The sequence below is a fragment of the Drosophila melanogaster genome, chromosome 2R, assembly GCF_000001215.4.
Source record: "Drosophila melanogaster chromosome 2R".
Classification (NCBI taxonomy): Eukaryota; Metazoa; Arthropoda; class Insecta; order Diptera; family Drosophilidae; genus Drosophila; species Drosophila melanogaster.
In genome coordinates, this window is record NT_033778.4 from 16,733,106 (window position 1) to 16,751,496 (window position 18,391).

At 40.1% G+C, this 18,391-nt stretch overlaps 6 protein-coding genes and 2 long non-coding RNA genes across 13 annotated transcripts; 1 reads left to right on the forward strand and 7 right to left on the reverse strand.

Moving 5' to 3' along the window:
- Positions 1-3,707: 3,707 nt before the first annotated feature.
- lncRNA:CR43104 (long non-coding RNA:CR43104) lies at positions 3,708-4,780 on the reverse strand. 2 transcript variants are annotated; one of them, NR_133127.1, is made up of 2 exons: positions 4,612-4,780; positions 3,708-4,337 (listed from the first exon to the last, which is right to left on the reverse strand). It is a non-coding gene; the product is annotated as a long non-coding RNA:CR43104 (long non-coding RNA). The 2 variants fall into 2 exon arrangements; NR_133128.1 differs by having other exon boundaries at positions 4,387-4,780.
- A 152-nt stretch (positions 4,781-4,932) lies between these two features.
- Positions 4,933-5,240, forward strand: lncRNA:CR44464 (long non-coding RNA:CR44464). The gene has a single exon (NR_124577.1). It is a non-coding gene; the product is annotated as a long non-coding RNA:CR44464 (long non-coding RNA).
- Positions 5,241-11,189: 5,949 nt separating this feature from the next.
- On the reverse strand, positions 11,190-12,009 carry Sfp53D (Seminal fluid protein 53D). 2 transcript variants are annotated; one of them, NM_001299571.1, is made up of 1 exon: positions 11,190-12,009. In NM_001299571.1, the coding sequence occupies exon 1, from the start codon at positions 11,978-11,980 to the stop codon at positions 11,501-11,503; it is 480 nt and encodes a 159-aa protein (NP_001286500.1). In that variant the 5' UTR covers positions 11,981-12,009; the 3' UTR covers positions 11,190-11,500. The 2 variants fall into 2 exon arrangements, with proteins under 2 accessions (NP_001286500.1, NP_001163170.1); NM_001169699.2 differs by having other exon boundaries at positions 11,433-12,009.
- Positions 12,010-12,117: 108 nt separating this feature from the next.
- On the reverse strand, positions 12,118-13,474 carry CG15617 (uncharacterized protein). The gene is made up of 2 exons (NM_137307.4): positions 13,044-13,474; positions 12,118-12,984 (listed from the first exon to the last, which is right to left on the reverse strand). The coding sequence occupies exons 1-2, from the start codon at positions 13,376-13,378 to the stop codon at positions 12,651-12,653; spliced, it is 669 nt and encodes a 222-aa protein (NP_611151.1). The 5' UTR covers positions 13,379-13,474; the 3' UTR covers positions 12,118-12,650.
- A 1,254-nt stretch (positions 13,475-14,728) lies between these two features.
- On the reverse strand, positions 14,729-15,485 carry Acp53C14a (Accessory gland protein 53C14a). 2 transcript variants are annotated; one of them, NM_001299572.1, is made up of 2 exons: positions 15,401-15,485; positions 14,729-15,348 (listed from the first exon to the last, which is right to left on the reverse strand). In NM_001299572.1, exons 1-2 carry the CDS (start codon positions 15,440-15,442, stop codon positions 15,025-15,027), a joined length of 366 nt encoding a protein of 121 aa, NP_001286501.1. In that variant the 5' UTR covers positions 15,443-15,485; the 3' UTR covers positions 14,729-15,024. The 2 variants fall into 2 exon arrangements, with proteins under 2 accessions (NP_001286501.1, NP_611152.1); NM_137308.3 differs by having other exon boundaries at positions 14,955-15,348.
- Positions 15,486-15,709: 224 nt separating this feature from the next.
- Positions 15,710-16,355, reverse strand: Acp53C14b (Accessory gland protein 53C14b). Of its 2 annotated transcripts, none has more exons than NM_001299573.1 (2): positions 16,275-16,355; positions 15,710-16,218 (listed from the first exon to the last, which is right to left on the reverse strand). In NM_001299573.1, the coding sequence occupies exons 1-2, from the start codon at positions 16,314-16,316 to the stop codon at positions 15,862-15,864; spliced, it is 399 nt and encodes a 132-aa protein (NP_001286502.1). In that variant the 5' UTR covers positions 16,317-16,355; the 3' UTR covers positions 15,710-15,861. The 2 variants fall into 2 exon arrangements, with proteins under 2 accessions (NP_001286502.1, NP_611153.1); NM_137309.4 differs by having other exon boundaries at positions 15,801-16,218.
- Positions 16,356-16,697: 342 nt separating this feature from the next.
- Acp53Ea (Accessory gland protein 53Ea) lies at positions 16,698-17,230 on the reverse strand. Its single transcript, NM_057803.5, has 2 exons — positions 17,137-17,230; positions 16,698-17,071 (listed from the first exon to the last, which is right to left on the reverse strand). Exons 1-2 carry the CDS (start codon positions 17,176-17,178, stop codon positions 16,751-16,753), a joined length of 363 nt encoding a protein of 120 aa, NP_477151.1. The 5' UTR covers positions 17,179-17,230; the 3' UTR covers positions 16,698-16,750.
- A 440-nt stretch (positions 17,231-17,670) lies between these two features.
- Positions 17,671-18,390, reverse strand: Acp53C14c (Accessory gland protein 53C14c). 2 transcript variants are annotated; one of them, NM_001202032.2, is made up of 3 exons: positions 18,345-18,390; positions 18,088-18,192; positions 17,671-18,030 (listed from the first exon to the last, which is right to left on the reverse strand). In NM_001202032.2, the coding sequence occupies exons 2-3, from the start codon at positions 18,127-18,129 to the stop codon at positions 17,698-17,700; spliced, it is 375 nt and encodes a 124-aa protein (NP_001188961.1). In that variant the 5' UTR covers positions 18,130-18,192; positions 18,345-18,390; the 3' UTR covers positions 17,671-17,697. The 2 variants fall into 2 exon arrangements, with proteins under 2 accessions (NP_001188961.1, NP_001014532.1); NM_001014532.3 differs by having other exon boundaries at positions 18,088-18,245.
- Position 18,391: the final 1 nt, after the last annotated feature.

Consider the following 18,391-nt stretch of genomic DNA (forward strand, 5'->3'; position numbering starts at 1 on the left):
CCATTTTTAAAATGATGCTCGGTGCCCAAATTGCTGGAAAATGCCAATTTCAATACAGCTGTGCCACCTGTGATTTTGATTTGATGGCTGTTTTCGTTGGCGCTGCCAATTTGCCGACCAATTGAAAATGCAATGCACGCCCCAGACAAAAACTCATTTGCAACACTTCACGCAACGCCGGCGATTTCGATTTAGCCAAGATCAAGGGCGATAATGCCCGCAGCAGCAACGGCAGCAGCAGCAGCAACAACAGCAGCAGCAGATGCAACAACAACTGCTGCGGCAGCAACATTGGTTATATGTACATTACATTGCGTGCAACAGCGAGCTGCAGATATAAATAGCCAGCGGCAACAGCAACTTGGCCCTTATCCATTTTGGCTGATCTTTACGCACAGGAGGCACCGGCATTAACTGCCGCTGCAACATCTGCAACACAAACACAAGCTGCAACAACAACATTCCTTTCGACATTTAATTAACGATCGCGATTGCAATCAAAGCAGCTCTCCCACACCCCGATTTCCCCTTCCGCCACACCGTGTTTTGAATGGATCCTGGCCAGATTGCAGGTTTACTGGTGGCCAGTTACTTAGTTAGCCGGGCTAAGCTGACAAATACTGTAATTAATTTTAATTGCAGCGATTGGCGCTCGCTTTCCGTCTCATTACAGACTGCACTGCTCCCTTTTTGTTTTTTTTTTTTTACTACCGCCTTCAGCTGGCGTTGATTTTCGCTATGATAAACCCAACGATTCCGCAGTATGCCCTGGTATTCCCGCTCGCCATTCTTGGCTACGTGTTTTTACGCCTAATTGCTGGAAATGTCGCGTGGCAAATATTTTGTCGCCTTCACAAGGGCGCTCAATAAGCGAACAGCAAAAGCGAAAAAAAGGTGTATATTAATAAATACACTGGGACTGGGGGGTACATAAAAATGTATATTTATTACAAACAGATTCAAAAATCAAATAAACTTAAGCATAATATTTCGCTTAACAAACTAGTTAGTTAGCAGTTATATTTAAAAACCTATTTCAAAGCAATTTTAATCCCGTTTACATACTTTCATAACCTGATTATTTTTCCACTGTAGCTCCTCTCTTGCATATTTTGCAAACACTTGCACTTTGGTTTAATGGAGTATGGCAAGTGCAAAATGGAAATAAAAATGTTCATTTCTCGGGTCCCCGGAGGCTCCCAGACGAATAATCATATAAAACACTTTTCGTTTGCAGTTCATTGAGTGAGCACAAATCCAATTAGATTTTGACTCGGCTTAGTTAGGCAGCCCCGGACTCGCCCCTCAAATTCACTGGAAAGCAACCCGGAAAACACCCGAAAAACACACACATACACACACAAACACAAATGGAGTGCCGAAAAATCGTTGCATACTTTGCAGCAAAAAATGTTCTCAAGTCAATTTGCCTGCCATAACTGTTGACTCAAGTTTTGTTTCCGTTTATTGGTGTGAGTGAGCGGAAGTTTTCATGTGTGTCAGTGTGTGTACTTAGCTGGTATTTGTGTTAGTTTAGAGAATTTAACTTGTGGGCCGCAGGTCGGTTCGCAATTGGTTTGACACACATAAATAGTTTATGCCGCATTGCTGATTATTGATTTTGCAACCAATTAAAATTCCAGCACAAACAGGACTACTGCCTGCAAAGCAATTTGATCCCTCTGGGAATTAAGCACAAGCTCACAAATAATCTAAGAGACTTGAAACGACATCAAAAGCTCTGGTTTAATTATTCAAATCGAAGCATGTTATGGTAAAAGTTAAACTATTAAGGTGTAATTTGATAAATGACTTTGAATGAAAGCTATGTTCCTTGGCCATCGTACGATTTAAGTCGATTTTATGGAACACATAATCTGGCTCAATAAATACGTTTTGTATGCGCAGTTTGTAATTTATTAGTGCTAAGTATACATTTTAAACCTTTTCATCGGATTCAATTTCGCATTTGTATTCACTCTTCCATAATCAATTCAGTCCACATAGTGTCCTTATTTATCCCAGTTAATCATCCCATCGATAGTTGTGTTCATTTCATTTATGCTCAATTAAGCTGCTCAATTATGCCAACCAATCGGGCATTGAATGGAGAAAAACATTTTAATTATTTTTAAAAACAATATTCATGGTAGGAATATGTGCAAATATGACGGGTAATTAATCAATAATAATATCAACCTGATTACGGAAATTTACCGCAGCCCTCCGCCGACAACTGAGATTAACGTAAACTGTCAAAGTCACGGAAATATGAAAAAAATCTATCCGAACCGGAAAAGTTTTTTGCCCAGGACACACAATTAAGAAGCCATAAACACATGGGCAAAAAGCCAGGGGTGTTGGTCTGGATCTGGAAAAAAAAGTGGCGCTGGCAGCCAAAAGTTGAAAAGTGCAATTTGAAAAACAGTAAATATAAGTCGCGAATGGGGAAAACTAGTGCGGGGCGGAAGGGATGAGGGGGTCGTCCCAACACGTAGTTGGCACAGAGTCACGAAGGTATTTTCGCATACGAGTTGCCTCGAATCCTGGCGCAGGATCTCTGCGTGTATGTAGATGAGCAGGCGGCAGTGACATGACTTGGCAGCTATTCCTATTCGGATACTCCGTGCTCCTTCCGAAAACCGCCCTCCCCCCCCCCCCCTTCGCTGACAAATGGCGCTAGCAGCGGGGCGTGGCAGTACAGGTGTTTTGCGGTGAAAAGGGTTGGCGAAAATGTTGGGTAAATGGTAAGATGTATTCGGCCAAAGGTGCAGCTGAGAATGACGAAAATTTATGATGGTCCCCGACACTGGGGCTGAGTTCTTTATTGAATTGCAAAGGGCTGAGGACGGGGCCCCTGCGATTTGTTACCAAGTTGAATTGAAATACCCAGGGGTTATCGTTAGGGAGGTGCTTGAAGTTTGGCCAAGTATATAAGGCTTAAAACTGTTGGTCCAAACTGGGGTTCTTCCTGATAAGTTGCCCAACAAAGGTCGATAATTGGAGGTTAGCTTTAAAATAGGATTGGATAAATGTGCTCGAAAGGGTGGCTTCATTATATTCAATTTCCAATGGGTTGTGCTTAGTAAGTAATTAACTAACTGGTTAAGTACGAACTAAAGTACAAGTAAAAGCATACAAAAATAAAATTTCGCACAAGGTGAAATAATGAAAGCCAGCCGGGACAGGCAGCCGTTAAGCCACTTAAAAGAACTTTAACAAGAAAATGCAACAAGAAGTCCGAGTAGCTGTCCAAAAACAGAAGAAGGATTACAATTTAATTAGCTGGCTGAAACGAAGATTAAAGAAAGCTCACGGAATAGTTCACTTCCAGCTCAAGCTGAAATCTCCTCAAAAAAAGGTATATATCCCTTCACCGGTGCCGCCGTTTATTGGAGTTGTGCGAATGCTCTTAAAGCTCCTCCACTCACAGGCATCGGCTTATGCACACGTATACGCACAGGTATATATATATTCATCTGGCTGATGCAGGAGCAAGGACGAACAGACGCTTCAATGTCCTTGCCATGCCACCGCAATCATAATTAGTATCCTGTGAAGACATGTGTGTGTGATGCATGTTATACGCCACAACACCAACACACTGAAGAGTAGTTCGTACAGTGCTGGCTAAAATATTAGTTCCTCAAACGTGTCTTTGGAAAGGATTGTTTACTGTTCAAGATATATTGAAGATTTCATTAGTTATTCAACAAAAACATTTTTAATCATAATTATAATACATATTTCTCAGCAACCAAAAAATGTTAAAAATATGTATGTTTGCATTATGTATTTCTTCATCCAAAACTGTATATTAGCCCCGTTTGAGCTAAAATCCTGCAGACGGAAACCAGCGTTGTTAGCCAGTGATATATTGGCATTTAAGCCGGGTCAGAACAACGGCTGGGTGGCAGGCCAGATCTGGCCTTAGCCAGAGCTTTAAAGGACAGTGAATGAATAATGCCAACCAATTTGCCCAGGTGACAGGTAACGAAAGGACGAAAGAAGCGACGGACAGAGGAACGTCCTGCAGCCAAGGACTTCATTAAACTGCAAAAATAGAATTAGAGCACATGGCAAAAGGCCGAGCTGCTTAATTACAGCTTAGACCTCAATTAAAAAGCCCCCAAAGGCAGCTCATCGTTCGGTACAGAGTGTTGGAAAAGCAAACCGAAGAAAAAGTAAACATTTCCACGTTGCCGGACAACAATCCACTTCGCAGTGCCACGGCTCCTTTATCCGATGAGTGTAATAGTGGACAGAGGGTGAGTCGATGGTGATGACCATAAAACACCTTGGCTAATTTCCGCAAATTGTTACAGCCGAAGCAGCTACTAAAATGAAAAAGAAAGAGACAAATAACAAAAGGACAAGAAATAAGGCTCGTAAATCTGGAGTGGAATATCTGTTCAAGGTGTGAAGGAAAAGGATTACGTTTAAGAAATGATATTATTGGTGGACAGTTAAGATATCTTGAGTTGTCCTCTCAAGTTGAATAGCTTAATAACCCGTGGGGCAAGTTGTGCAGTACACAATGTGTACACGGTAAAATCAGGGACAACATCAAAGGGCAATCGCAGGAACTTGGGAAATACCCAGTGCACTCACCACTGCAGTGGTGAGATGAAAAGTCCTTGGTTATCGATCATGTTGCAACCAACGTGGTTCTATCCGGCAAAGTTGTTGCACCATTGCTCCTTGACTCAGCTGTTTCTTCTACGTCGTCGAGCTGCTCAGCCAAGATAATGCCGAAGAGGAATGGCTAGTAATCCAATGAAAGCCGCCATTATTCGTCTTGAACTGCCCGAAATCCATTGACTTTCCAGGTCGACATCGATTGGAGAAGGTGATTGCATAAGCGTTCCCAGTAATGCCTTTATCGCTTTTCGCTTTACTTTAAATTTTGCACGCTGCTCGCTCGACGACGATATCCGCGGAATACGTGCACTTGCCTCTCAGGGGTTTCGACTTCGCTCGAGTGACGCTATAAATTTGCAGCGCCAAAGTGATAATGAAAGTGTTTCCTTCCGTTTTGGCCAAACAATGTGCCAAGGCAAGCGATGCCAGGCGGGAAAAAAACCCTAAGGAGAAGGGTACAACAAAATACTTTAGCTAGGGCCACTGTTAAGATACCCTCCTATACGCGAGTGAAAAGTTTTTAATATGATTTTCCCTTTTTATTCGAATTATTTTAATAATATAACTGTGTCACAGTGCATGCGTAGCATATATGAAAAAACAGTTCTTAAGCATATATATAATTTATAGAAAAATACTAAACATTTTGTCATAAAAATCTTTCCTTACAACACCAACCAACAGATCAACTTTACCCATTTGCGAGTGGCTGCAAAAAACAAAAATCATTCCGAGGGCAACGTGGCGTATACGCAACTTGGTTACCTTGGTTTCCTTCCGCGCACTTTCTTTCCCTCCTCCTTCGGCCATCCATCTTTTTCTCTTACTCTCCGCTGCGCTCCGTCGCCTTTCACTTGGCTTGTTTATTGTTTTCCGCTGAGCGAGAGAGAAATTCAATTTCGGCGGCAAACACAGGGCAACAAACAAACAAGCAAACAAACACAAACACGGGGGTGAAGCAAATGAATCGTAGCAATTGCATCAATTGCATTGCTCGCAGTGTAAATCCAGCGATTTATGCCTCGGGAAATTTTCCCTTCCTTGAGCTTTTCTTTGTGCCACTTAAACATTTAATTGTGCATTTAAGTCCTCGCTCTGGACCATCGGTAAAAAAAAAAATGGAAAAATAATTTAAGGCTCTGCCTTTTCTCACAGAAAAGTCAAGGTTCAGCGAAAGGAAAACAAATGCCACGCAGTTTCCTGGTTGCTTTGCACTTTTGGTGGGCAAAGAAAAAGGCTAAAATGACCGACTGTCCTCGGGGATTTTTTTTTCGGGGAAATGCGAGGAAAATAGGATGCAGTCGATCGGACTGAAACACTTTGCGCAAAATGGCTGCCAGCCAGTTTTAAGTTCTGTTTGCTCACTCCTGAACGCTTTCAAAACCCTTCCTCTTGGCAAATGTTGCTTTTGTTATTTGCGTGACATTTTTCCGTTCTGGAAAACTTGAGAGCTGGAGCGGGAAAGGAAAGGAGTTGGCAGAGGGTCACCAAATGGAACTGTTGGGAAACTATGACAAAAGATTTTAGTGGCAAAAGTTTGCAGCAACGTTAATTAATTTCGCGTTCGCCGGAGCTTGAATTTCGAGAACTGGAGAACTGGAGTTCAGAGTTCAAGTCGCTTGCCAAGCCAAAATTCATTTATATGGCGTTAATGAGGTGCGCTAAGATGAAGGTTTGGCCAAATGACCAAATGATTAAGTATGACCGGTTTAAGGATAGGACTCCTTTAGGCATGCATAATTTAAGAAAAAGAAAAAAAAAAGTATAGCTTGGTACATATTTAAAACCAATTATAAATACTTAAAGGGAAAGTTTCCACAAGAATTATAAATTTATGGAATTTGTAATTATTTTGACCTTTTTCCAGATGCCCTTTCGTCAAAACTCCTGTTAAAGCTTTAGTCGCTGAGTATGGGTTATGGATGCTGTTCTGATCTATTATAAGAAGTTCTGAAAGCCCTTAAAAAATTTGCAGTACTATCTATTCATGAAATATCCATTTTACAAAATAGTATAGATTAATTTAATACGAGAATTAGCTTTGCTTTGTACAGGATTTAAGAATAACGAGAACCTATTTTATTCCTCAAACGAAATGGACAGCCAACTAGTTAGTTAGGTTGTAACTTCCTAACGAAGCATGAAGTGTCAACATGAAGTGTAACTTAGTTTTGCTTTCAAGTTCTGCTCTCAAAAGTGTAAATCTTGAATTTCAGATAAAGTCTTTCATTAGTTTGCTTCTTATTTACCATTTGTGCAAAACGAAGGGAAAGTACACAGATATCCAGTGAACAGGCATCAGAGATCCAGAGAATGCCTAATATGCCATTCGCATCTTTTCTTTGCCCTGAAACCCCTCTATCAGTTGTCGAATGGAAAAACTAGGAACAGTTTAAACTTTAATGGGTCCGTTGGCAGTAAAGGAGGCAGGAGGAGTGAATTTCTGTAGATGGTCCAAAGTTCAGGGCTGTGGAACAGTACTGGTTGCATCAATTAACATATCCGATTTAGCCATAATGTGAGGAATTTCGTAATCATGGATTTTGTGGCTAATATTCGAAATCAACCCAAAAATTGAAATGTTCATCAGTGCAGTGCTAGACAGATTGGTAAGGAAAAACCAGCACAGCCAGGACACCCAGATTACTTTAATAAATGCCGGAATGATTGAAGGTAGTTGGAAAATTCCATTTCCATGAAAAATGAAAAGTGAACGTTTTAGTCGAAATGTTGTGGGAAGTCTTAATTTATGACCTTAAAATTTCAATTAAAGTACCAAGTAAGAAATGAAATTCCCAGCTCAAGTTTCCAGATCCGAAAATACAGTAATTAATTAGTTGAAAATATGCTCCCAAAATGAAACATCATCTTCACGATATTGAATCTGTGACTCGTTGCCCTGATGGATCTTAATTTCCGGCTCCTGTCGCTCCATCCTCCACCGACTGGCTTTCGGGTTCGAAATGACCCACATTAGGAATGTGTAATTAAGAGCATCGCTGGCCAGCAAAATTCCCCCCACCCTCTATGCTAATGACCAAAGTGAATTGTTGCTGTTGTGCTGGCGTTGTTGTTGTGGCTCCTTGATGTTGCTGCTACTTGTTGTTGTTGCTGGTGGGAATTCCTGACAGCGATAAAAATGTTTCGCTTCAGCCGCCCACTGCCACGCCCCACTCCGATGGCATGTTTAGTCAGCGGCTTATGCGACGTATGCGTAATGTTAAGGCTATGGCCAGGGGGAAACAAAGGGGTGGGATAGTGAGATTTAGCATGTACATACACTTGTACACACACACGCACATACGATTGTCCCAAAGTCAAGGGGTCTCTCGTCTGCATGAATTGATTGACACGGGAATCGGTGGCATCGGCGGCAACAAAATGTGTCTGCCAAACAACTTTATTTGTGAGAAGTGGCATTCATGAAATATTCATGCAGGCAAAAAAAAAAAAACCCGGCTCACTGCGATGCCAATGCTGTCAGCCCGGAGGAGTTGCTCCCGCTCAGAATTTCAGTATATCCAGGCCAGAGCCTGGAGCTGACATCGAGGGGCATCAGGATTTATTGGGCTGCCAGACGGAGTGGATGAAAATTGAAGAGTGCAGTGCAGTCGCCAATTGTTGCAATTCGATGACAGAATTGTTCAGAACGGCAGCCGAGTAGCGCGTAATCCATAAATCAGGTGAAATCAAGTATTCTAGGAATTTCGAAAAATGGTAATTTTAAGCTCATGTTTACTTAGGTGGAATCCATAATGCATAGGATAATAGAATGAAGAATAATTTACATTCATCGAATGTTGACATTTCAATATCAAAGGTAAAGTAATGATTTCCTTTCTAAAAACTTGTTATTCACTTTTATAAAATAAACCCAGTCGAAAGTAATTTCAAATGTATTTTTTTTTTTGGAAAAGGGCCTTTAGCACAGAAAATAATCTGTTCTTACACTTCTTCCTCGTTTTTTTACCATTTTTCTTTTTTCATTTGAGTTTTATATCCAGCTTCAAAACCAATTCAATCTCATCTGGCCTCTTTGCTGCACGACTAGCTCCTGGATTCGGACAAATCGTTTATTTGGTTAGCTTAAGAGTGACCCACATTTGACACAACTCAAGTTTCCCCCGCCACTGGAATACACGGCGCATACGTACCACCATGTTTGTCCAAGTTGATAGTCCCAGCCACCAGATCTCGGCTCACAGCTCACCTCACGACCTTGTTGGTTAGCATTGGGAAAAAGTACCAGCTGAATCCAGAAGAAAATCACACGCAGAAAAAAGAGATTTTTATATAACATTTGTAAAGAGGCTATTTTCGTTCATTCATGAATTGTTTTTAATTAATAAAATATTAAAACAAACATATTCACCTAACTCATAACATCTTTTTGTAAACTAAAAAGCGAATTAACACGCCTAACTTTAAATGGACGTAACTTTACTATACCAAAGTTGAAAACCAATTATTGAGCGCTGAAAAATCTTGAAAATTATTTCGAAAATGTGTGGTGCAAGTTCGAGACCCCATAACTAAGACTTTCGTGGTTTACGGTTCCAGTTGCAGCACTTTGACTTTGTTTTTCTGTGTGCAGAGGCAGAGGCAGAGGCAAACTTTTAAGCGTCCAAGCCGATGGCATTGGGAAAACAGCATCGATGTCGCCCGGCACCACACAAACTATAAATTGGCTTAAGCCCCGGACCAGCTCTGTCGACCAGTTTGGAGTGTGTTCCCATTTTCGAGCTCAAGTCCCCCCCCAAAATGGGTTCCATATTCGGTGGAATCCAGAGAAGGAGCAGAAGGAGGAGCAGGGAAAGAAGGTGGCTACAACGTTTGACACTTTTGAACTTTGATGTACGGCACTCAATCTCTGACTTGGGATGCCGGCTCAAAAGTTTCTTTGTGGCCTGTCATGTCTACCATTTGATTTGCAATGATTTTTGCTAATTTTCCATGGCATTCGCTTTGACAAGTTTTCAGCTTTTATCTGGCCAAGATTCCCACGACATCCGCAGCGAGTTCGGCATCATCATCGTCATCGGCATTGGCAAAAATGTTTAGCTAATCTCGAGGGCGAACCTGTCTTTCATTTCTCCCGCAAAGATTGCAATTTGGTGGTTTTTTATAAGTGCGCCAGGCCGAGCCCAATTATTATTATTGGGATTAGGATGAAATAAGTTTTTTGTCACGCCAATTTTAACGCCGAATCATCTGCCGAAAAGTGAAAACTTTAACGACCAGTGAAAATCTATGGCATTACCTTGCACATTGCTGATTTCGTTGAGCGAATTAAGAGTTCTTCATAAAAAAATTAAAAAGGAGAAAAGTGAAAAATGGTTCGATTTCCATCAATTTGGCTTCGATTAAAGCATTAATCAAAACTCTGCTCGAACGGAAAGTCAAAACGAAAATTCGCATTCATCATCGTCATCATTAGGGGCGCAAACTTGACTTCCCACAGCATTCGTTCGCCAATTAAAAATTCATTCGCGGCATTTCCATTTTTATTTCCCAATCCTGAAACCACCACTAACCCCTTTTCGTTTGATATTCGTTTTAAATTAATATTAATTGCAATTCGGATTCGAATTCCGTTTGCTATGGCACGCCCTTTGCTGCCTGGCCTCCTTCATTTTGCTTTCAGCTCCACACAAAAGTGGCATCGAAATGGCTGAAACCCCCACGTAAGGGTTAAGAACATCTTCAACTTGGAATCCTGTGCTTTTCATTCAATTAAGTGCAGCAAAAGCATGCTGAAATGGTTTCTTCTTGTTCCGGCCTAGCAAATCACTGAAAGAAACTGGAAAAATACAATTAGCATTGTATAAGGATTCATTGCAATAACACAATAAAGGTCTTTATCGTAAAAATGCAAGGTAACTGCCTATTCCATTAGTCTTCATTAGCAAATGAATTGCTAGAAATGTATTCCTTTGCGAGCTCCTATATATAATATCCATTTTCCATGTGAACATAATGCGGATTGTGCCTTGTGTATGCCGCCTTGTTATTTAAAGCCACCGTTCTAGAGTATCCTGGATACCCAACAAGGAGCAGAGCAACAACAGCAACAACTCCCCCGCTTCCATTAAATAATGAGAATTGAATTATATGCTTAATAAAGCTTTCCGTAGAAAGTTGCTCCAGATCTCGGAGGAAACTGGAGCTAAATGAGACGAGACTTGCTCGATTTGCATTTCAGCCGCCTACTAATTTGGCCGACATAACATTTCTGATTTATGGCTGTGTATATGTGTATTATGTACACTTGGCTTAAAGCAGCAATTAGCATTTTGTTAATTGACGAACATGTGGGAGGCTTGTGTACAAGTTCATATTGCCACAGCAGCGTTCATTTATGTTATTAAATTTGAAAATAAATATATCTGAAAACTGTTAACTTTATTTTTCGTTTATTATAGATTATGTTTATTAACCACATTAAAGGTTGTTGCAGATTTGACTTTTCTTTAAGTTTTTATTGTGGTTTGATCTGAGCTTACCATATTGCCATTAAAGTCAGTAAAACAAATATGAAGGCAATTGAAATTTACCCATAAGCAATATTTATTAGAATGGGAAGCTATTAGTTTAAGTAATGGAAAAGCCTGCGGTGGCTCAATTAGAGTAAGTCGCTTTTCTTAATTACAATTGAATAAGTTCAATTTACTTTCATTAATTGCTGTATCCACAAACTTGTTTATTTTTGATTAATAAAAATAATTCGTATATACATTTAAGATACTGTTACACAAAAAAAAATTCATTTTCGTTTATTATTGTTCTTATTTCAAGTTAAAAAAAGGAAGGAAGTTACAATCTTAAAGCAGAGTAGAAACTGTATTTGGATTTACACACTTTACACTGCATCTACTGGTGGCTTGGGATCATTGGGAGCATCCTCCGAAGGACTCTCCGGCGGCACTTCATTCGGCTGTTCCATGCTTTTTATCTCACCCGATTTGTTTTCATCCAAACCATCTAACGTTTGGGCTTGATTTTCATTTTCATTACTATTTACCGGGTCCTCCCAATAAGATGTTACGTATTTTTCAGCCAACTCGTTATTTTCAACGGATAGGGAATCATCATCCTTGTCGCAAATCTTTATTCTTCGGCATCCTCCATTGTTTCTCACTATTGAGCCTTCGATGCATCCACATCCTTTCTCGCAGTAATGAATGCAGTCGACTGGGTTATCCTTGCATCCTTTGTTACAATATGAATAACAATCTGGGAAAGTGTTCTCGCCACATTTCCTGTGAGCGATTTTATGCTCATAGGCAACAATTTCCAGGATAATCTGGCTGAAGAGAGCCAGCAAAATAATAACTTTCATTTCAAGATTCAAAACGGAACATAAATGATAAAATCTGGGTGATACGAATTACTTAATCGAATAATAAGTGGAACTAACTGATTACAAGCCCATTTACTTAACAATATGCCTCAATTTGAGTACTTTAAATATCATATATCAGAAAATATTTTTTATTCGTATTTTTTTGTAACTATACATAGTGTTTGAAAATTTAAGTGATTTGATAAAAAGTTATTTACAAAAATAATTAAGCTAAATTTAGCTTTTTGGAATTTTAGATTGATTTTATATTTTTTTCTATAACACAGAGGAGGTAGTATATATCCTTTAAGGATAATAATCGAGTTCGTATCACCATATTTATGATTAGCATTTTGAGAACTCTTTTCAAAATTTCTAACCCAAAGCACTGCAACTGTTTTCCACAGATGCCTGCCAGCTATGGTTTTAACTTATCCATCAATAAAGTTATCCGCTTATTTCTGGGCAGGATTAAGACACGGTTCTCAGGAGAACCCTTTTCGAAATAGTTTCCCAGCATTTGTGTGGCACTTCAACTGTATATTCAGCTGTCTGCCTTCTTTTGAGTGTATAGTCCTTGAAGGTCCTGATGCACTGCAGCGGATTCAGCGCTGCCTGCAACTTCTTGTGACTTGGTCAGCATCATCTTTCCAATTAGATTGGTCTCCTAATCCCTTGGCGGTGGTCCACGTGGCCTGAGCACGGTCTCGAGAAGATTCGGACCTGGTTGATTCTTTGGCCTGGGAGTGGGCGTCAAGGAGCGAGTGTGTGGAGCCAGCTCATCCTTTTTGTGAACAGCTGAGGTGGCAGCACGTCTCGCCCGAATCTTCTCCTCCATTTTGCTGGGCACCATGAAGCAATTGGACTCCTTGTAGACAGGCTTGCGGCGATCGTTCCAGGGGAATGTCCATTGAATGGGCGTGAAGTCACGACGCCAGGGTTTCCTGGGCTTAAACCAGCAATCGCAGGTCCAATCCTCCTCACCGGGAGCATCGTCATCACTAAAGAACCAGATGAGTTAAGAAATCATGATGCTAAGAATGTTTAAGGTTAAACTCACCCCCTAACGTAGACACGAACGTATCGCGAATTCTTTCGGAACATTTGCAGGGCCTCATTGAAGGTCATCTCCAGGGCCGGCACATCATTGATCTGGGTGATCTCGTCGCCCACTCGCATGCCTCCTCTCTTCGCCAGGCCAGTGGGTGACACATTCACAATGGTCAGCGGCTCGAACTGGTCAATGCCGCCAGTCACCTCCATGCCCCACATCGCGTCGTAAAAGCTCATTATCCTACAATCCGTCTCCAGGGTGTACGTCATCTGCAGCTCGTACGCGACATTGTCGAACGCATCCGAGTCGTACTTGGGCACCCTAATCTTTGAGTCGAACATTGTGGCGAACTCAACAGTAAGTGTGGCCCCCTAGAAACTGGTAAGATGAAACTGAATCCAAGCCGTTTGAAACGGACAGAAGGTACTTTATCGTCTGGCGCTGCTCGAGTTGATCACTTGCTTTTATAGCCGATAATTTGGCAAGTAAAGCGGATACGGATACAGGGACAATGTCAAGGGGTTTACCAAATGAATGTGCCAAGTACAGGGAAAAGTGCCTAAAAAATAAACAAAGAAAAAATATAAATATTTAAGTAATAAGATCGTTGTTATCATTTTGTAAATTATGTTTATAATTTATAATATAAGAGAACATCACATTCTGACCAAATATATCAAGTTGAAATTGTTATTTGTTTTGTAGTAAAGAATCTCTGTTGCTCGCAAGTATTACCTACTGTGTATTACGGGAAAATCAATTCAATTGATTTGCATTTAATTGTTGTCTATTTTTAGTGGCAGTGATTTTGGCTGACGGAAACCAAAGCGACCGGCCAAACGACAAGGAAGATCCCATGGCCGCTTTTGGCCACTGAAAGTGCAGCCGACGCGAGAGCCCAGGGAGCAGCCAAGCAGCTCCAAGTCCAGTTCCTCCACACACCGCTGGGCAAGTGCTAAGCACTTGGTCGGAACTATTTGATTTCACTGACCTCAATTATGGCTGCAACCGAGTTGGTCCGAGGTTGGCAAGTAGGGAGAACCGCGAACCAGAGGCTTCTACCGGACTATTGAATTATTCATTTTGAAAATGGTAGAAAATGTTGTTGGAAGAGAAACCCGCCAACAAAAGCCCATAAAATGCTATTGCCGGGGGAGCAGCGGCCAAATGGCAAAAGGCAAACAGTAGCGACAACTTGCCTAATTACAGCAGATATTCTGGTATGGATGTGCGTCCTTCAAAAGTTAGTATACTCCATATTCTCCTCATCCTCTTACTCCGAAAGCACTTAGCAGCTTGTCGGAGCTTATGCACTACTGGCATACTGCGTGGGATTTGCATCACTGAGCTTGGCCAGCTTTGGTTGTCATGGAATTTCATAGCCACAATGAAAAGGATTTCGACCATGGAATTGAGGTAATTACTTAGCAGGTGCTGCTGGCAAGTGGAGGATTACCTGGCCAAGTGGAGCTCTTGTTTTCGTAGCTATCTTGAACCTAGTCACGTTGCCAGTGCAACATTTCAGACATATAATTGTTTCTGGTCTTTATCTAAAAATGAAGCAGTCACGATTCCATGTCGACTGTGCTATATAAATCGGCTAACTGAAATGCACCTTTAACTCAATAGCAATGAAGCTTTTTCTCCGTCTGCGTAAGTACTAGACATTTAAACAATTATACATTTTTTTTGTTCTACATAATTTATATTTTAGTTATTTTTACGCTAATACTGATCCTGGCCGACGACCAGAAGATAAATCGAATTTTGTATATAAAAAAACGTGTAACCACCAGTTGATATGTAGAGTTAATAAACATTACTTTTAAATAACAATGGTTGTAATTTCAAATGGAAGTTCTGTGATATGTTGAATTTGAATTTTAAAAGAATGAGAATAAAACAATTAAGATGGTTCTGATCCGTTTGCTTGGCCAGGCAAACTTTCGGTATATTCTGAATATTTATTCAAACTAGGTAGGTTGTCTTACTCATCAAAGCACCTCAAGCTATCAAACTTGGCTATAATCGGTCTAATCAGTCCGACTCCGGTGGTAAAGGTTTGTACGAGACATTCCGGTCGATCGTATATCGCCTTCTTGCCAAACTGATGGGCCACCCTAATAAATCTGAGAATGCTACCAGTTAGTTTGATTTTCGGCTGAAAATCAACGCAATCGGATAGGAGGCTTATGGCCGTTATAGAGTTCTCGATCATTAGGGCACCGGCATCAGTCACCACTTCCAAACATCGCAGATAGTGATCGAGTTCCGAACTTATGGCGGCTTGAACTTGCGACTTTTGGCATAACTAAATGGCGAAATGGTTAAGAAATAATCCCGTTAAAGGTCGACGTACTTACAGCCAAAAAGCTTAGTAACAAGGCGATCTTAATCAAATGCATTGGGGTTCTTATTCCAGCAACTTTTGATCCAACTTTGTGGGCCATGTGGAAATATTGCCCTATATATATAGGCCTCAGGATAATCGCTTTAGTAATGCTGTCGAGCATCACTGATACCCAATGTACCGCCTTTCAATTGTTATACCGAAAATATGATTGTAATCCGAATCTAATCTTACTAATTTCCAGACCGTGGCCGCGACTTCTCCATTATTATCAAGCTTCTGTTGAATTAATCATATAAAATAAAATTTAATCACATAACTTGAATGTGTTTAGCCAACTTTAACTTCAACTTAACTTCCAAATGCAGTAGTTATATTGTAAAATTATACTTAATAAGAAATACATTTTTGTTGCTGACATTTGAGACCCCATATTGCTCTCGATTTATTTATGTAATGTGCACACTTTTCTTTTTAAATGATATAATCTTCTTCGTCCAAGCAACCTAATCCCGATATCTGCTCGGCAAATGGTTTGATTGTGGCAGCCAACTTGTTCAGTAGACCGTGCAGACATTTGGGTTCGTCAAAGACAAGTTTCTTGAAGAATTCATAGGATACCTTTAGGTACCAGGTAATCTTTCTGTCTTTGCCGTTTGCCGGTTCCAAAGTTACGTATCCGGAGCATTGTTTCAACTCATATACGGTCGGGACGATTTTATCGGCCAGGCTGGTCAGTGTTTCGATGGCCACCTGAGTACACTTGCCCAGCCTTCCCCAGCTTTCACTTATAGTGGCCTGGGCCTCCGTCTCCCGGGGAATGAGGCAGACCTATGGAGAATGGTAAGTATATTTAAAAAGTAATTAAGTGAGCCAAATGTACTCACAGCCAAAATACTGAGCAGAAATATGGACTTGATCACGCTCATTCTCCTGTTTTAAGTCGCGATTATGACCAGAAAAAACTTAGAATATTTATGAAAGGGCTGTCCTATTTATAGGATTACAAGCTAATTTTAATTTCATCCACCTAAGCAGTGCTAAAAAAATTGGTTACAGTTAAAAACCATAATAAATTTTGCGCCTAATACATGTCAATTCAATTTTCAAATGCAATACAACAGAATAATTTGTCTCGCATATAAAGTATTTCAGCCGATTGAATCCAAACCAAAATGTGTTTTTGGGTTTCGGTAATATCATAATATAAATAAAAAATTTGAGAAAAAAACCGCACTTAACTTATATCATGATTAATTTGGAAGGTCTATTAGGCATTACCCTCCTTTAAAAAATATACATTTTTGATTGCTGTGCTTTATTAATGCTCAGAAATTTATTTTATTATGGCCAAAATAGTGATTTATTCACCCAAGCATTTGTTGGTCTCAAGCGATTTTACATAAGGCCTCAGTAGTCTCACTGATTCCTTGAGTGGCACAATCAGACACTGAGTCTTGTCAAGCGCACCTCGCTTAACAAGCTCATAGTACAACTTAAGTTTTGAAAGGTAACTATTTCCAATATCGGTTGGTGGATTGAAGTCAATGCAGTTCAGTAAATTGCGAACAGTTGGGATTGTTTCTCTCAGCAGACTGGCAAGCGCTTTAGTACCAATTCTATTGCATGCCAACCAATTCTCCCATATTGGATTTTGCGCCTCCGTTTGGGCCACAAATACGAGCTGTTAAGTGAAGTTTATCTATTGTTATTGTGCCTAAAAAGATCATATTTAAATAATGTACTTACAGCCAGTAAGCTGAACACTAGTGTAACCTTTATCAGTTTCATTGGAAGCCTTATCTGTGTGCTTTCGACTAAACGGCTGAAGATCAAACTTTCGGAGCCCCTGTGTTTTATGCCCTATTTATAGGCCCCAGGATAATCGAATCAGCACGGTCTATTAGAAGCTTTAAAAACAGATTTTACACTTCAAAGTGTGTGAGCAGTTTATGGATTTTGTTGCTATTGTTAATCGTTTTCGCATGTTCATTAACATTTTATATAATAACATTATACAAAAGGTTACAAAAAGAAGGCATATAGTTGAAACTGAATTCAAATTGAATTCGTAATTAATTCCAGACCCGCAAAAAGAATTTTTAAGCTTGTGCTTTCTATTTCGCTGTCCTTTTAATAACAACTATAATTATCTAGATTTTATTGCCGAATATAATCATATAATCTCGCCAAATTCATTGTATTCCTGTGATTCAAGCAACTCATTTAAATACTGAAAATATGTCTATATCTAAGGCTAAATTAAGAATTTAAAAACCAAATAAAGTGTTTGCATATGTATATATTGCTTTAGCTGAGCCCTGGTAGGCACTTGCCACTAATAAGTTTGTCAAGGTGTGGCGACACAGCGTCGTAGCCTTCTTTCAATGAGATCAATAGACATCTTTGGTTGTTCACGACCGTTTGCAGATATTGATAGCCCAAGAGGGCAAGTGCGGTAATATCAAGGTCCTTAGTCTTAATGGCTCGAAAGTCAGCACATTTTGCCAATTTTTTTACACATGGTATCGCCCTCACGAGCAACGTTGTGGCTACTTTCAATCCCGATTCTGTGCACTCCGCCAGCTTATTAAGATCTACTCTTAAGGACTCCACTTCGTTTGGCAGCAAGGATCCCAGCAGCTTTACAATTTAAAAATCGTAGTCAGTAAAAAGTTTTGAGCAAATATTAAAACTCACAAGCAAGCTGAAGGCGATGTAAAAGACTTGTTTGGACTTCATGGCCGAAAGACTTCAGTGAACACAGAGGTTCCAGACGTAAACTAAACGCCACTTATAGTGTTTCTGAGTTGCAGAATGTAAATGGTTTAACTACGCTCATTTGCGACATAAAAATGCTGTAAAATATCAAATTAATGTTTCAGTCCGCTTCACAAATCATAGATATCGAGTCAATATAAGCCACATTTTCAGTAATCAGCTCTATCTTACCTTACCTTTCTTCGTATAGCCTAATCAATATAAAGCAACCCGATAGTTTACA

Excerpts from the sequence above, each read along its gene's own strand:
- Sfp53D (NM_001299571.1), bottom strand. The coding sequence starts at position 11,980 with ATGAAAGTTATTATTTTGCTGGCTCTCTTCAGCCAGATTATCCTGGAA.
- CG15617 (NM_137307.4), bottom strand. The coding sequence starts at position 13,378 with ATGTTCGACTCAAAGATTAGGGTGCCCAAGTACGACTCGGATGCGTTC. Across the intron at positions 12,985-13,043 it reads GTTCGTGTCTACGTTAGGGG|TGATGACGATGCTCCCGGTG; the intron begins GTGAGTTTAACC and ends CTGGTTCTTTAG.
- Acp53C14a (NM_001299572.1), bottom strand. The coding sequence starts at position 15,442 with ATGCATTTGATTAAGATCGCCTTGTTACTAAGCTTTTTGGCT. Across the intron at positions 15,349-15,400 it reads TGTTACTAAGCTTTTTGGCT|TTATGCCAAAAGTCGCAAGT; the intron begins GTAAGTACGTCG and ends TTCGCCATTTAG.
- Acp53C14b (NM_001299573.1), bottom strand. The coding sequence starts at position 16,316 with ATGAGCGTGATCAAGTCCATATTTCTGCTCAGTATTTTGGCT. Across the intron at positions 16,219-16,274 it reads TTCTGCTCAGTATTTTGGCT|GTCTGCCTCATTCCCCGGGA; the intron begins GTGAGTACATTT and ends CATTCTCCATAG.
- Acp53Ea (NM_057803.5), bottom strand. The coding sequence starts at position 17,178 with ATGAAACTGATAAAGGTTACACTAGTGTTCAGCTTACTGGCT. Across the intron at positions 17,072-17,136 it reads TAGTGTTCAGCTTACTGGCT|CTCGTATTTGTGGCCCAAAC; the intron begins GTAAGTACATTA and ends TTCACTTAACAG.
- Acp53C14c (NM_001202032.2), bottom strand. The coding sequence starts at position 18,129 with ATGAAGTCCAAACAAGTCTTTTACATCGCCTTCAGCTTGCTT. Across the intron at positions 18,031-18,087 it reads ACATCGCCTTCAGCTTGCTT|CTGCTGGGATCCTTGCTGCC; the intron begins GTGAGTTTTAAT and ends TAAATTGTAAAG.